This window comes from Plasmodium chabaudi, assembly GCF_900002335.3.
Source record: "Plasmodium chabaudi chabaudi strain AS genome assembly, chromosome: 1".
Taxonomy (NCBI): Eukaryota; Apicomplexa; class Aconoidasida; order Haemosporida; family Plasmodiidae; genus Plasmodium; species Plasmodium chabaudi.
The window spans coordinates 253522-269760 of record NC_030101.2 but is presented as its reverse complement, the minus strand read 5'-3'; the positions used below and the strand labels follow the sequence as shown (position 1 = coordinate 269760).

Sequence of the window (16239 nt, the reverse complement as noted above, 5' to 3'; positions counted from 1 at the left end):
TAAATAATTATTATTTCCTGAAGTTTTAAAATATGTTTGTTTTTTTGTGATATTTTTTTTTAAATTTCATTGATACATATCAAGAATGTTACGATAAGAATCGTCGGCATTGCTTACTAAAGTTCTTTTGTTTAAAATGGATGTTGTATAATTTCTATTCCTTTTATTATTAACTATGTGTTTTAGTTTTATTGAACTATGGACAAGCCTATTCTTTTTTTAAATTAGCTATTTAAATGTGCATAATTTTTTAGGAGAAAGAGTGTCTCATTTTGGCTACCACTTAATAAATTGAAATCCTTTTTATTTCTTTGCATTTTTTCAATTTCTATTTAATTGGGCACATTTTTATATGAGAGAAAATCGATATATTCTTTTGAATTATTTATATTATTAAAACGGTTATGATTTCTCGCAATATTTTGTGGGGGTGCTATATTATTTGAGTAAAAAGAAAAGCTATTCATTTTGTCATTACATATGCCATTATTTAATAAAGATAAGTTTGTACTTGATACAGATTTATGGTTCCATATATCTCCACTTTTAATATTTGCATTATTAGTGTATATATTATTAAAATATCCTGTTTTCGGATATAAATTAGAATTTTTCTCATATTCAAAAAACATGGGTTTATTTACTTTTGTATTTTCGTTGGTGTCATCATAATAATTATGTATTCTGTTATCTAAATAGTGGCTGTTCTGAAATGTGTTAGCATCACATTCTGTGATTAAATTATTTTTTTCATTATTATTGATGAGCATTTTATTTTTAGTCACATCGATAGTGTTAGTCGTTGTAGTTGTAGAATTGCTATTATGGTTGTTTTCTTCGATTCCATTCATGCCACTATTTATAAGACTAACTTTTTTAAAACAATGAGAATCAGTATCTAAATTATTATTACTATCATTGCTCATATGAATTGCACCATCCATTTTGTTCATAAAGAATGAAGAAAAATCTGGATTGTTCATAAAATTACTATCTCCAATGCTATATAAATTTTCATAGCTTGGGTCCATATTACTATCATCTGGGTCGTCAATACTAAAATAGCCATTATTATGAATACAATTAATTACATCATCTCCGTTATATAAATCATCAGAATAATTTACATCCTCTTCACCATAATAGCTATCTGTAAAATTGTCTCTATTTTTAATTTCACTAAGTTTTATATCGATATTTTTATTTAAATATTTCATGTTAATATTATTTCCATGTTCATATTCATTTAATTCTTCTATATATTTTTTAAAATCATTTTGAATTTTATCTTCTTTTCCAAGCACAACATTTGCTTTGCCACCTTTTTTGTAACACATTTCATTGCGCAGATGATCCAAAAGAAGGTCATCACTGCTTCCACTACCTTTGTTATATAAGCTCGAATTTACTACGTCATCCATTTGTTGGGTATCGAAATAAATATTTTTATCACTTTTATCATGGTGCACTAAATTATTGATCTCGATCTTGCTATTATTATAAAAGGTATTATTGCTACTGTTCATATTTAACATCATTTCAAAGGTATTAAGTTTGTTCTTCATATTATTAGGCACATTTATTGCCACATTCTGTGATCCCTTATCAATGGCACCAAAATGTAATGAATTGTTCATATGCTCATTATAAATAGCATCCTTATTTTGAACTAAATAATTATAGTTTTCTTCTATCACCGATTTAATATAATTCTTTTTAAGCACATTAAAAGTTTCTTCTTTTTCATTTTTATAATATTTATTAACAACTTTTTGATTATATGTATTGGCTAATTTACTAACACAACTAACTAGACTACTATTAGCATTGCTATTGTTAAGTTTTGCATCTATACTACCATAAGAACCCAAATTAGAAGCGGGTACATTCCTTTCTTGGCAAATAAAATTATCAGATTTATTTACATTGTTATAGCTATAATACTGTTGATTTTTGTCATCATAATTATTAGTAGAACTATTTTGATTAACTGTTTTTTCCAATTTAGCTGCTTCTAAATTATATTTATTATCAACCTGAGTATTCGAGTTTGTGTCGACAAAATTCGAATGTTCAATTTGATCATTTAATAAAATATGTTTACTATCTTCAAAAGATGCAAAATTATTCTGATATTTATAATTAGATACATCCTGATTATTATTATCTGTTGATGCAGTAGTAAATTGTTCATTATCAATATTTATATCCTCTATATATTTTTGGCTATTTTCAGCATAAAGGGTTTCTTTGATTTTTTTTTTCATTTTATATTTTTTAATCAATGAATAAATATTCAAAAGTGGAGAAACATAAATTGTGCTATTTATCTCGAAATAATCATTTATTTTTTTATTATAAAAAAAATTCCATATATTATATTTGGCATCATTCCATTTTTCTTCTATGTCTTCTTCATCCTTGCAACTATTATTACTCTTGTCTATGTCATCATCAGTTTCATTATTTGGATAGAACGTATTAAATATATTTTTTATTTTTTTAAATAAAATTATATATGCATTATTACTTTCTGTATCAAAATCTATATGATATATATAGTTAACTAAATTATTTCTCTTAATAATATTATTATCTATTCTATTATTTTCATTTTTTTGAGTATCGCATTGTTTCTCTTCCTCTGGTTTATCATCATTGTCCTTGTTTTCTTCCTGTTTTATTTTATTTATGGAAACCCAAATTAAACGCATATCTTCATTTAGTTCATTTTCTTTCTCACTATTCCCCATTTCATTAAGCTCAAATATCGTTCTTATACTTTCTTGTATAAAAAAAGGTAACTTATTTATATTTTTGTATTTCAGCTCAACTTTTACACTTATTCTTTTCTTTTTTTTGTTCGAAACTAAGCTATTTTTGCCTGCTTCATCCACCTCTTCTTTTTCTTCTTTCTCTTCCTTCTCTTCCTTTTCTGCATTTTCCAGTTCTCCACACTCTGTTTCGTCTTGGTCCTCAACATCTGAAGACCCTGAATGATAGTGGTAATAAAAATCGTTGTCTTCAATAAATTTAAGATGCGGGAAATGGCCATCAGGCTCCTTTTTAAATATTTTGCAATTCTCAGGGGTTTGATATTTTCGATGCTGAATATGAGTTCGATGTAAATTCGCGTTAGGAATATAAAGTTTGTAATATCTATTAAAAGGATCAGACAAAAGTAGGTTCTGTAATTTTTTATATCCAAAGTGTAAACTATTTAATTCTTTTTTATATTGAAGAATAAATTGCTGTTTTAGTTGCGCAAGCACTAAACCATTTGGTCTATGATCAACTAATAATGAAATAATATTCATAACTTCATTTATAGTTTTACAAATTTCATAATTATAACTTTTTATTTTTGGATATAATTCATCAGCACTTTTTTCACACGCAGATACTGGTAATAAAATACGTTGAGAATATACAAAAATCCCTTTATGTATTGCCAACTGAACTAAATGTATAATATCTCCTAACCTTTTAAATTTAAATTCATTTATTTTTTCTTTCAATTTAGCAGCAAATGCATATCTACCACCATTGAACATGTAGGATTTCATTTTCTTATTAGACGAAGAACAAAATATGCACGTACTCGTTTCTACACTAGCATTTTTATCTGCTGTAGCAATGGCTGCAGAGTCATTGCCAGATGTGGAAGTAGACGTTGGCTTAGAATCTGTTTCTGGGTTTTCCTTAAACTGTAGAACGGCCGTAGATGTGCCCTCTTTTTCTTTGCTATTTTCATCACAAATCAATTGATTTAAATCGGGACTAAAAACAGATTCAAGATCTTTTTCTAATTCTTCTAAACATAATATTTCTGATATCTCATTTTGAGAATTCATATTTTTATTGGATGGACAATTACAATTCTCGTTAGATTCTTCGCTAGATTGATACCTCATCATTTGGATTGCAAATTCATTTAGCAACATCCAGTCCCTTTTAGTAAATATATTATTCAAAGTATGACTATCAACAAATCCTTTAAAATTTGGAGGCTCTTCATTTAGATATATTACACATCCAATTTCTCCTTTTATTCTTACTTCTATTTTTAGATTACATATTTTTGTTAATTGTAATAAAATAAAAGCTATTTCAGAAGCAGACCAGAAATTATATTTAATATAAATTTTCATTTGATTTGCTACATCTCCTAAATATGCTTTAATACCTTCTTGATATAAAAAAATAACAGATTTATAAAAATAGTATTTCAATTTAAATACAAATGCATCTATATCTAGCGATTCTTTCTTAATTATTAATAGAACCCGTTTTAACCATGTATTCTCTATAAGAGGTTCTATTATATATTTATCATTATAAAACATATTATCTTTTATTAAATCTGCATATGGAAATTCAATTTCATTACTACCATTTAAATTACCATTATTATTTTCTTTATCCTTCTCTAATTTATCGTAATTTATTGTTGTATGTTTCGAATTTTTTAAACGAAGTCCAACATTTTCAGAACCATTTTCAACACCAGAAATATCGTTAGATTGGGATACTAAATTATTGCTACTACTATTATCATTTTGTGAATTCAAATCATTTGGATATACTACCCATGTTAGTCCACCTTTTCTAAAATTCTCTAAAGAATTCATACTTTTAAAAATGTAAGAGTTTAAAATATTATTTGTCTTTAGATCAGATATTATTTTACTATCTTCCTCTGACAAATCTATGTCTCTATCAATTATTTCTTTAATCTGTTTAATATAAACATCATCATCAACATTTAGACATGCATTACATAAGTTTGTACTAAAATGCTTATTTGCATTTTTCTTTTTACTGCCATTTCCATTATCATTACTATTAGCTTTATCAATATTATTAATGCTATTGTTGTTGTTCTTCTTATTGTTTGCTTCTGTTGCTGATCCTTCTTCCTGTTTTGGTGTTTTGGTACTATTGTCATTACTATTTTTGTTATTATTTTGGCTCTTTCCCAATTTATTTTTTTTTGATTTTTTTTTTAAATTAAAAGATTGATTTAAATTTTCAACCGATTTTGTATTTGCAGTAATATTAATAAATTTGCTGTTCTGGTTTTTTAAGCTACTTTTTTCATGTCTATCCTTTCCATCAAAGGATCGAAATAAATTATAATTATTATGAGTCGAACCATAATTATTGTAATTGTTAATCATTTTCTTGTATATATCATTATGCTTATATCCTCCACTATTATTAGCATTATTTATATTTTCGTTGTATATACTAGTATATCCTGTCCCAACACCAGAAAAATTCTTAGACACATTTCCTTTCTGCATTGGAATTGCACTAACGAATCTATTTTCATTATATTTTCTACTTATATAATTTTGTCCCTTATATTTTTTAGAATCCATTTTTATTGTTTCATTTTTTTGGAGTTTTGTATTTATTTTTTGTTTGTAAAATAAGTTGGTCCCATCTTCTTCATTCTCTGAATTTACCATCGTTGGCATTTTATGGATACTACTAATAATATTTGGATCATTTTTTGAATAAGCTATATTTTCTTTATTCATATTATTATAAATTTTTTTTTTTTGAAAATTTTCATAGTTTATTTTTCGAGTATCAGATCCCGATACAATTCGATTTCTATTACTGTAATCATCGTAACTTTGCCCTTTATAAATGTTTTTTATTTTTGTATTCTTATTTATAGCATTCTCATTATTTGTGTTATTATTATGTGCACTAAGGGAAGTATTATAATTATTTTCATACTTACCCAAGCTAGTGTTAGTGTTAGTGCTAGGCGTTTTCTCATTCGTTTCGTAATCTGGTTTGGTAGTAACACATTCTTTTTTCATTTCTTTGGTTTTATTCATAGAATTATTCTGCATGGTTGAATATATAGCATTTGTAAATATTTCACTCAATGGATTCATAGAACGATATGTCTTTTTATTTATATGTTTATATTTATCAGACTGTCCTATATTATTATGTGCTTCTTTATTTGCAAAATTTGCATTATTATTTGTGTACCCATTTCTTGAACCATTATTCATGTTAATGCTATTTTTTTCATAAGGAAAATTAGCTATCTCTTTTGGTGTTCGATTTTCTAAATTATTATCCAAATTTCGATTAGGTAGTTCGCTAACTAGTATACATTGTTTTTTGTTTTTATTTTGACCCATATTTGTATAATTTATATTTTCGTTTTGCTTGTTCTCAATTTGATATTCATTTTGTGTTATGATTGTGCCATTGTTAATTATATTTGCATCTTTTTGTGAGATATCATAGCAATTTGTTTTGTTATTATTGCTGTATTTATAAGAAATGCCATTTTTATTATCAATATCATTTCGTAACAAATAGGATCCTTTCTTACTAATTTCAAATTCATTTTTTTTATCTAAATTTCCATTATAATTATTATGTACATTAAAATTTTGATAAACATTCCCAATAATCGATGTTCCTTTTTTATTATTAAATTTGTTTGCTGTCATATGCATATTATCACAGCTATTATTTTTTGAATAGCAATTAATATCAGTCTCGTTAAATCGAGACAACTTCTTATATTTATTATAATTCTCAATTATATATGAATCTTCATTATTTTCGTTGTATTGTATGAGATATTTATCGCATGATTCTTTTTGATTCACTTTGTAATCCATGTCTTTATTCTTTAATCTTGTGTTCTGACAAAAATATATTTTTTTTTTTTCAATATGCAACAATTATATATAAATATGTTGCACTAGATATGTATAATAAATTTTTTTTGGTTATTTTTATTTTTTTACATCGATACGAAAACAATATAAAAATATGAAAAAAGTTGCTTTTATAGCAATGTATATAAATGCATAACATATACAATTATATATATGATATGCTAATGAATTTGTAGAAATTTTGCATATACTTATGCCAATTCATTTAGGATACAAAAAAAAAACATAAAAAATGAGATAGACGTTACTAAAAACAATTGTATATATCTTGATGATCATTTCCATCAATTGTTGTGTGTTAATTCGGTCTAAAACAATATTACATGAATGTAGTAACAATGTAAAACATAAAACATGCGAAATAAAATGATGCAGCATATATATATTCACACATTTACATATGAAACATAAAATGGTAACATATATATGCATAAGTGCTAACGAAATGTTGCCAAAATTTTAGCATATAGCGTTTAACAATTATGAAAATATAAATAAGATGGTTATAAAAAATAAAAATGTAAGAGACAACACAAAAACAATTTAATATTCTCTTAAAAATTAAATTATTTAGATAAGCATGTTTATAGATAGGTAATATTTTCTCTTTGAATTTTTTTCAATTTTTTTTTTGCATTATTATTCATTAATATTATATTAACGTAATGCACACAAATACTCGTTAATAATACTGAACATAATAAAAATATATACAACATATATATGTATTAATATCTTCTCGGATTTTTTAAATATATGCAAGTATAAATGTGTAACAAAAACATGCAAAATTTTTATACATATTTATATATGCGTAATAAATAGCTATCTACGAAACAAATAATAGAATATATAAAATGCATATAAAATAGTGATATTAAAATGTTATATGTTATAGTTTTCATTTTTAATACACACTTTAAATTTTATATAAAAAACAAGTGAAAAAGGAAAAGTCTTACTAAAACAAGACAAAAAAAAAACGATAAAAAAATATTATATTTTTTGCACACTTATAAGAATAAATATCTATATATATAATATTTAAATATAGTTTTATTTTTTATGCGCATTTTTGTGAATTTTCTCTTTATTGTATTGAATACACATAAACAACATGATAAGTAATAAATGTCTTTTGCTTTTTAATTAAAACGGATTAAACATATGTAAATATGAATAAATAAGCATATATATGTACATTCAGCACAGTATATATATATGCATATAAGCATGATTATGTATAAATATATTTATATATGCAAGCATACGTTCACATACTATTACATTGCAATTTTAAAACAATATATAGTTAATGCATTGAACTGCTTTAATAAGTTCTTTTATATACATCCTACGATAAATTATTAATATAATATTAGTATTTTCTAATATTATATAAATTTGTTGATTTAAAAAAAAAAAAAAAAGTTAATATATGAAAATAAGGTCATAAATGCATATATACATATATACCTACACCACTAGCTATTCCCATAAGGATAACTAAAAGCCGTGGTCATAATTAACTGGTATCTATGTTGATAAAGTATACCAAAAAATGAATCAACATAGGAAAAAATATACGAAAAAAATAAAAAAGACATAAACATTAAAAGGGTATATATTAAGCCAACGTATCACGTGGTGATATACAAAAAAAAGTGATGATAAACATCAAGATATTAAAAATGGATACATAAATACGCATGTATATTTATATATATATGTATGTATAAATATTATTAAATAAGTGTATGCAGGCATAATAAAAGATATATACGTATGCTTATGAAAGATACAAAAAAAAAATAATAATAAAATATTTGGGAATAAAAATATTTATTTCCAAAATTGTATGCAACAAAAATACAAAAACAAGCCAAAGCAACAAATGTAAGTATTACAAATCTTTTCAATAAAAAGAACGCATATTTAATTAGTACAAGAGATTAGAGCATATACTTATATATATGTAAATTGTCATGCTCGTTAATCATCTCAAGAAAAGGAATACGGAAAAATGGAAAAATGGAACAATGGTAAAGTCTTAGTGCAAAATAAGAATACGTATATGTATCTTATTATAATTATACGCACAGGTTTGCATATGCTAAAGCTTAGCAATAATGTATTTATTTTTCGTATGCCATATATATATTATATGCGTCTTGGTATATGCTTAAACCAATGTAATACTCCGATAAAAGATATGCGTATGTATATATATATTTATATAACACGAGTAAATAAATAATTACATGAATATATTTGATAAAAAAAAATAATTGAGTAAATGATTGAAGAATAATACGTAACTTGGTAATACATATGTAATATGGTTAAATGAATAATGTATGTGTGTATTCTCTTTATATTTTTATTTCGTTTTCAGTATGCGTATATTTATATTATATATATTATATATATTATATGTATTATATATATATATAAATTAGTTATAATATGTGATCAAAAATAAAAACAATCGGGGCATATAATTATATTTAAATAATTTGCATTATTATTTATTTAAGAGAATTAAATCTAATATCTCTTATACACAAATATTGCAAAACTTAACACATGCACACACACAAAAAATATGAAATAACTAAAAGAAAATATTATATATATTTTTTTTATTCCGTATTCATAAAAATAGCTTTTTATTAAACATTTTTTTTTTTTGCATTTTCATATTTTTTTTTACACACATCACTAAATAAAAAATGGAGAAATATACTCTCCGTTATTTTCTTACCACATACAATATATTATATTGTGATATATCTCTTATGTTATTATATAGTAGGAAAAATTAAATGCTTATTTTTTTAATTAGCTAATTTTATTCCATTTAATTTTTTTTATTTAAATAGAATAAAAAAAAGTAGCTTTTTAAATGAAATTGCAATGTAGAGGTTATTTAGCTAGTCACCATTTTTAATTCAAATAAAAAAAAAAAAAAAAAACATCCTGCACACACTTATACACACCAAATAATAAATCACTTTTTACATTAACAAGGAATATTTTTTATTTCTATCTCCCCTTAAATTTAATATATATAGGTATAATTTTATTAACAACCTTTTGAGTGTGCATAGGATATCATGGTGTATATATCCATACACACTAACATGTATAACGTTATCAAGCACTTTGAGTGATATTACACATATTCTATAATTAATATTAAAAAAGGTACTATATTTTTAAAGCTGTTAAGAGAAAAAAATAAATTTTAGTGCAAAAATTATAATTTTTTTCACTCTTTAAAATGAAAAAAATATCTATATACAAATATGCTTCCTTTTAAGGAATTTATTGTATGTTGTGGATTTTTCCGATTCTTATTCTTCATACTATGAATATTTTCTTATAAAGAATTTCTACACATATATTAATTTATGTGTGTCTCTCTACATATGAAGGTTATATATATTTTTTAAGTTAAATATTTTTGGGATCCTATATTCTTTCTAATTAAATTCTTTTTTAAAAAAGGAGCAAAAAATATATGTACGTTATATTATATTACATACATCAATATCTATACATATGCTAAGCATATTCAAAATGCACACTTTTAAGGGTCCTCCTGATTTATATATACGACTAAGACGCAATTTCATATATAATATCTATATGTGCGTGTTCCAAAGGTACTATATAAGCGTAATACGCTTGTTTGTGAATATTTCTTTTTTTCTCTCTTTAATTTTATATCCTTCCATAGAACGGGATAATTAATTTATTTTTCGTGAGTTCAGTTATAAATTCTTTCTAATCATTAAAAATTGTAAATGCTCATAAAATATGCGAAAATAATAGGAAAATAACACAAAAACGATACAAAAATTGTGTGTGCAGTTTGATGTTCACTCTATATAACATATATATTTTTTTTTATGTACCGCCTCATAAGCCTATTGCATGAAAGGCAGTTGGCCACGGTATAAATTACTATTTGTTAATATAACTCTTTTAATTTATTGTTAATTTTTTCGATCATTTTTAAGAGAAATAATTGGGCGGTATATAAAGACGCCAAAGTGGTAGCGTAGGCATGCAAACATGCAAACGAGCAAGTAAATAAGTAAATAAATATATGCACGTGTGCGTATAGAGAAGCATATGTAATGCATTTTTCTACCCGTTTGAGTGCTAGCATAAACCGTAAGAATAAACATATCTATATATGTTGCACTCCAAACTACGGGAAAACTTTTATAAAAAACGTTATTAGCTATATAATTTTAATAAATATATATGTAGAATAAGTTAAACAGTAATTAGAAAAGAAAATCATATATGTCGATATAATATTCGCGTAAAATAAAGTAAACGAAATAATGAAAGAGATAATAATAGCTTGATCAAAATAATGAATTCAACGCATAATTATATCGAATACTCTTTTTCAAATGTTGACAATTTGGATATGAGCAAATGTGTTGCAAGCAATTGTATCGAAAGCATATACAACTATGGAGACACTAACGAAAAAAGAGATTGCATCATAAATAAAACAAAAAATATTAACAATATTAACGACAGTAGTAGTATTAGTGGGATTAAACCCCTTTATACTGGAAATATAAATGTTGTAGAAATTGATTATGTACAGGGTATGGTAAAAAATAACTATGACGATATAAGTGTTGGTGAAAAAAGTGGAATAATAAATCGAAATAGAAATTCAGATGATGTATTAACAATTGTTGAATGTGGTAAAGGAGGGAATAGAAATCAAAGCAGAAATATTTGCCTAAATCAAAACGTATCAAATTTAAAATTGTGTAATAGTCTAGACATGAGTTATATTTACAATACTTATGATAAAAATGGATTGCTATATTGTAAAAAAATAAAATTTCATATAAAAGGAAATAATATTAATGATTATATAACAACGTTAGTTGTAAAAATTAATACTTTAAAAAATAATATGGGGAAACAATATATGAGATTAGAATTAAGTGATGAAAAAAACGAATCTTTTTTTTATTATTTAGATTTGTTTGAAGAAAATTATGAAAATATAAAGAAAGAACAAAAATTAGTTATCAATTTTAATTTATTTCCATTTAAATTTATAGATTTATTGGAAGAATGTGTGCTCGAAAATGAGCAATGTGATGATATAGAAGATCAACGTTTAAATGCAGTTTTTATAATCGAAAATAATATAAAGGATGTTAATACAAAAGGATATGGACGAGATGGATATATTTCCAACTATATTAACAATCATAATGATAATAAATTTAGTAGCAGCACATCTAATGAGGGTACACAGGAAAAGGGTGTACTGAACCTAGTAGAAATAAATCAGTTCAAAGAATTAACACATCTATCTTTAGTTTTAAAAAAAGCAGATAATGAAAATGTTATAAAATATCTGTGTAATAATATAAAGTATGTAAAAGAATATAGTGATCATGTAATTAAAAAATTAAACGAAGAAATAATTAATAATAATAATAGTTGTATAGAAATAAAAGCGTTAGAAAAAACGATAGAAAATATGGATATGAAAATAAAAAATATAAAATGCAATTTCAATCATACCTTAAATAATGAAATACAAAATTTAAAAGAAGAACATCAAAAAATTATTGAGAGAAAAGATGAAATGTTTATTTTAGAAAAAAACGAACTAAAAATGGATCTTGAAAGTTTAAAAAAAAAATGTAATGAATATAGTGAGATAAATCAAAATAACGAAGAAAATATAATTCGTTTAAATAATAAAGTAAATAAATTAATAAATGAAATAAAAGAAAAAAATGATTATTTATCAAAATTAACAAAAGAAAAAGAAAATATAGAATGTGAAAAGTGTAAACTAGAAAAAGACAATAATTATTTTACTATCGAATTAAATAATTTAAAAACAAAATATGAAAAAGAATGTGAAAATAATATATCAAATAATTCAAGTTATGAAAGTATAAAAATAAATAACAACAATCTTGAATTAGAATTAAAAAAATATAAAGACAGAAATGGAAAATTAGAAAAAGAAATAAATATAGCTATAGACGAAATTAATAAAGGCAATGATATTATTACAAAATTACAAACACAATTAAAAAAAATTAAAGATAAGTTAAAAAATAAAACTACAGAATATAATAATCTTGAAAAAAATCATTCCCAAAATATGATCGAAATAGCTAAAATTCAGGCCCAGCTAGCCGAAACACAAAATAAATTATCTGAAAAAGAAACATCGGAAGATAATCTACGAAGGGAAGTAGATACCTTACAAAGAAAGAATGATGAACTTGTTAAAGATTTGAACATATCTCGTGAAGGTAAGCATTCAATTATGGATATGCTTCCTCTGATGCCTACTCTTTTCACTATCATATTTCGTTCTTTCTCTTTGTTAACTTCGTTTTCAGTTAATTTCCGACTAAATAAAGAAGTTGCAAATAGTAACCTGGACATATATTCAGTAAAGATGAACAACATCGGTGGTTCTCCTACTATTTCGACAGGTATTGCTACCCCAAAAATATGCCATTTTCACCATACTTTATCAATGACATGCTTTGTTTCGTTACTCTATCCCACCTCTAACCCCGCAGGCTCAAACTTTCAAGTGGATACAAACCTTCTAGACAAGGATTTATTTACAAAGTTAAAAGCGAATTTAAAGAATTCCTCAGGAATGGGTTACACACCAACATACACTCCAGACAGGTAAACCAAATGCAATAACAACGATGAGCCTATTTTATACCTATGATTATATTATTGTAGCCGTATTAAAAGTATCACCATGCATTGATAACATTATAATGTTGTGATATTATTTTCCCTTTATCATATATGCACACAGCAATATAACCAACTTGAATTTAATAACCGGAAAAATCGATGCGCTTGGTAAGTATATTAAAAAGAAATTAGCTAGCTGTTGTACAAAATAGTTAATTCAAAAAAAGTATATCAACTAATTAAAGAAATGAACAAACAAATTAAAAAAATTAATTAATTAATTAGAAAATAAAAAAATACAAATTTGTAGAATATCCATTTTTTGATGAAAATTTTTATTTCGCTCAAATTTTGTAGACATTAATGATAGGTATAATAAGCCTGTGAAATTTATTCCTCCAGGAATTTAGTTTCAAAGACAGTTTTTTTTTTTTTTTTAAATTTACATAGATTGTTCGTGTGTTTATTATATTTGCATTGCCTTATCCTCGTTTTATTTCAAAAACATTTTACTTTCCCTCTGTTTCCTCCCTATTATTTGTTTTTGTTTTAAACTTATTCGAAATTTGATAATCTTATTCAAGCTCGCCAAGTATGTACTGAAATGGTCATCTCGCTTCGGCATACCGTCTATTACCACATTGCCTGTTCTCTGCACGCGCAAAGGGAATATACACTACTACTTTGTGTTTTGAACGATCAAAATAACAGTGTTCGATCGGTATTTTTGTTTTCCACTTCAGTTGGGCCCCCTTTATCATTCCGTTTCTCCAAAGCTTCAAACATTTTTGCAGTTAAAGAAGCTAGAAAAAAGAGGAATAGAATACTTTTCGATTTTTTGAAAAAGTTCATACATTTGTCTTTATCATCTAATGATACACCACTAATCAAATAATATAAATAAGCAACATTAAATGTTGTGAATGCATAATAAGAATAATGCAAATCAAATAGATATGCTGATATATAAAGTAAATAAATCATATTAACAATTAATATTTTAGAATATTTTATAGTATTTTTATCCCATTTGATAGCTAGCGATTTTAATTTTAATTTAATATCATCCGCTTTATCTTGATGTGCATATATTGTATCATAAATAATTGTCAAATAACACAACGGAATAAAGCTAATAATTAAGGGACCTATATTTTCCAATATATTTATATTCACACTTGATGTTATAAAAAAACCTAGATTAAATGTAAAGGATAAATATACTTGTGCATAGTATGTTATTCTTTTTAATAATGGATATGTCAAAATAAAAAAAGAAGTAAATAAGCCTGTATATATTGTTTCGTTACTAAATTGAAATAATGTTATAAGTGATAAAGATGAATGTATAAACATGTAGACTAAAGCTTGAGGAATAGATATCGATCCATCTGCTAATGGTCGATTCTTTGTTCTTTCAACATGCTTATCATATTTTCTATCTAAAAAATCGTTAATCATACATCCAACTGTTCTACTATTATATGCTCCAAAAATAAATAAAGATAAATTTTTAATAATATGTTTTACTTCATCTATATTTATTTCGTTTGTACATATCTCATTGTCTACTAAAAATAATTTACTAACATCATATGTCAATAGATATCCCCACAAGGATGAATATAAAGTCAAATAGGTTCCAGTTGGAATATGCATTCGTGAAAAAATAATATAACTATTCATATTTTTTTTAATTATTTCTTTGAAATTATTATTTTTATTGTTTCTTTTTCCATTTCCTTTCTCTTCACTATCAACATTCAAACTGGACGAATAGTGGAATTTCCCTAAATGCAAGGATTTCAAATTGGGCTCGTTTACTTTACTTGTCAACGCGGTTCCAATATTTTCTATTTTTTTCAAAGTAGGCTTAATACATTTTTTAGAATTTCCATTTTGCCCACTAAGTTCGAATTGCAGAGGGGATTCTAATTTATTTTTTATTTTCCCAAAATATGGCAAGATCTTTATTTGCTTAAAATTGTTTTCATAAATGGTTTGACTATTCTTTACTTCATTTTTGTAACTAGCGAAAAAACAGTTGGGCATATAGAAATTTGATTTTTTTTCATTTTGTTTATATCCCTTTCTTTGTTTGTCCACGTATTTATAATTACTTAAATTAATGTGCCGTTTCATTAATGTTGTCTTTAAAATTGGGTTACTTATCCGTTGGTATGTTAGCGTGTGCTATCGTATGCTAGCGTGTTAGTGTATTTTACTTTTTTTTCCGCAATCCTTTGACGAGCCTTTAGAAGAAACGGCCCATGGCTTATTATGCTCTCACGTGTGGTTCAATTTTGTGAACTTTTCAAACCCTAAAAAGTTTATTTTAAACTGTGTCAACCATCTAAAATTGCGTATCCTGGTGAATATATTTTCTTATGTGATTGTGGGAATACATTTATCGATTTTGTCAATTTAAATCTATGTTCTTTCAAATTTAATAAACAAATAATGAAATATAAAAATGTGCATATTTATATTTGCAACAATCTTATAGTGTGGTTAATAAAACGGAATAATATTATTTTTTTTTATACTAAAATATGTTGTGATTTTCCGTTTTTTTATTAATATTTTCAATATATTTTTACATAAAAATAAATATATTATTATAATTAATTAACTTTTTATTTCTTTTATTAAATTAAGAAAAAAAAAATTTCCAACATTTCTATGGTATGTGCATAGCTTATATATGCGGGTAAATAATTCAGATAAACCCACTATAATTATTTCCTTTTGTTACATATCGTTTTTTTTTTTTTTTTTTTTT

The 16239-nt window shown here is 24.6% G+C and overlaps 3 protein-coding genes across 3 annotated transcripts; 1 reads left to right on the top strand and 2 right to left on the bottom strand.

The window, feature by feature from the left end:
* Positions 1–332: 332 nt before the first annotated feature.
* On the bottom strand, positions 333–6662 carry PCHAS_0106900 (conserved Plasmodium protein, unknown function; the record flags this gene model as incomplete). Its single annotated transcript, XM_732947.2, has 1 exon — positions 333–6662. One exon carries the CDS (start codon positions 6660–6662, stop codon positions 333–335), a length of 6330 nt encoding a protein of 2109 aa, XP_738040.2.
* A 4450-nt stretch (positions 6663–11112) lies between these two features.
* PCHAS_0106800 (spindle assembly abnormal protein 6, putative) lies at positions 11113–13867 on the top strand (the record flags this gene model as incomplete). Its single annotated transcript, XM_016797857.1, has 5 exons — positions 11113–13048; positions 13139–13234; positions 13325–13439; positions 13579–13625; positions 13815–13867. The coding sequence occupies 5 exons, from the start codon at positions 11113–11115 to the stop codon at positions 13865–13867; spliced, it is 2247 nt and encodes a 748-aa protein (XP_016652991.1).
* Positions 13868–14156: 289 nt separating this feature from the next.
* PCHAS_0106700 (4-hydroxybenzoate polyprenyltransferase, putative) lies at positions 14157–15599 on the bottom strand (the record flags this gene model as incomplete). The annotated part of the gene is made up of 1 exon (XM_016797850.1): positions 14157–15599. The coding sequence occupies one exon, from the start codon at positions 15597–15599 to the stop codon at positions 14157–14159; it is 1443 nt and encodes a 480-aa protein (XP_016652990.1).
* Between the last annotated feature and the right edge of the window lie 640 nt (positions 15600–16239).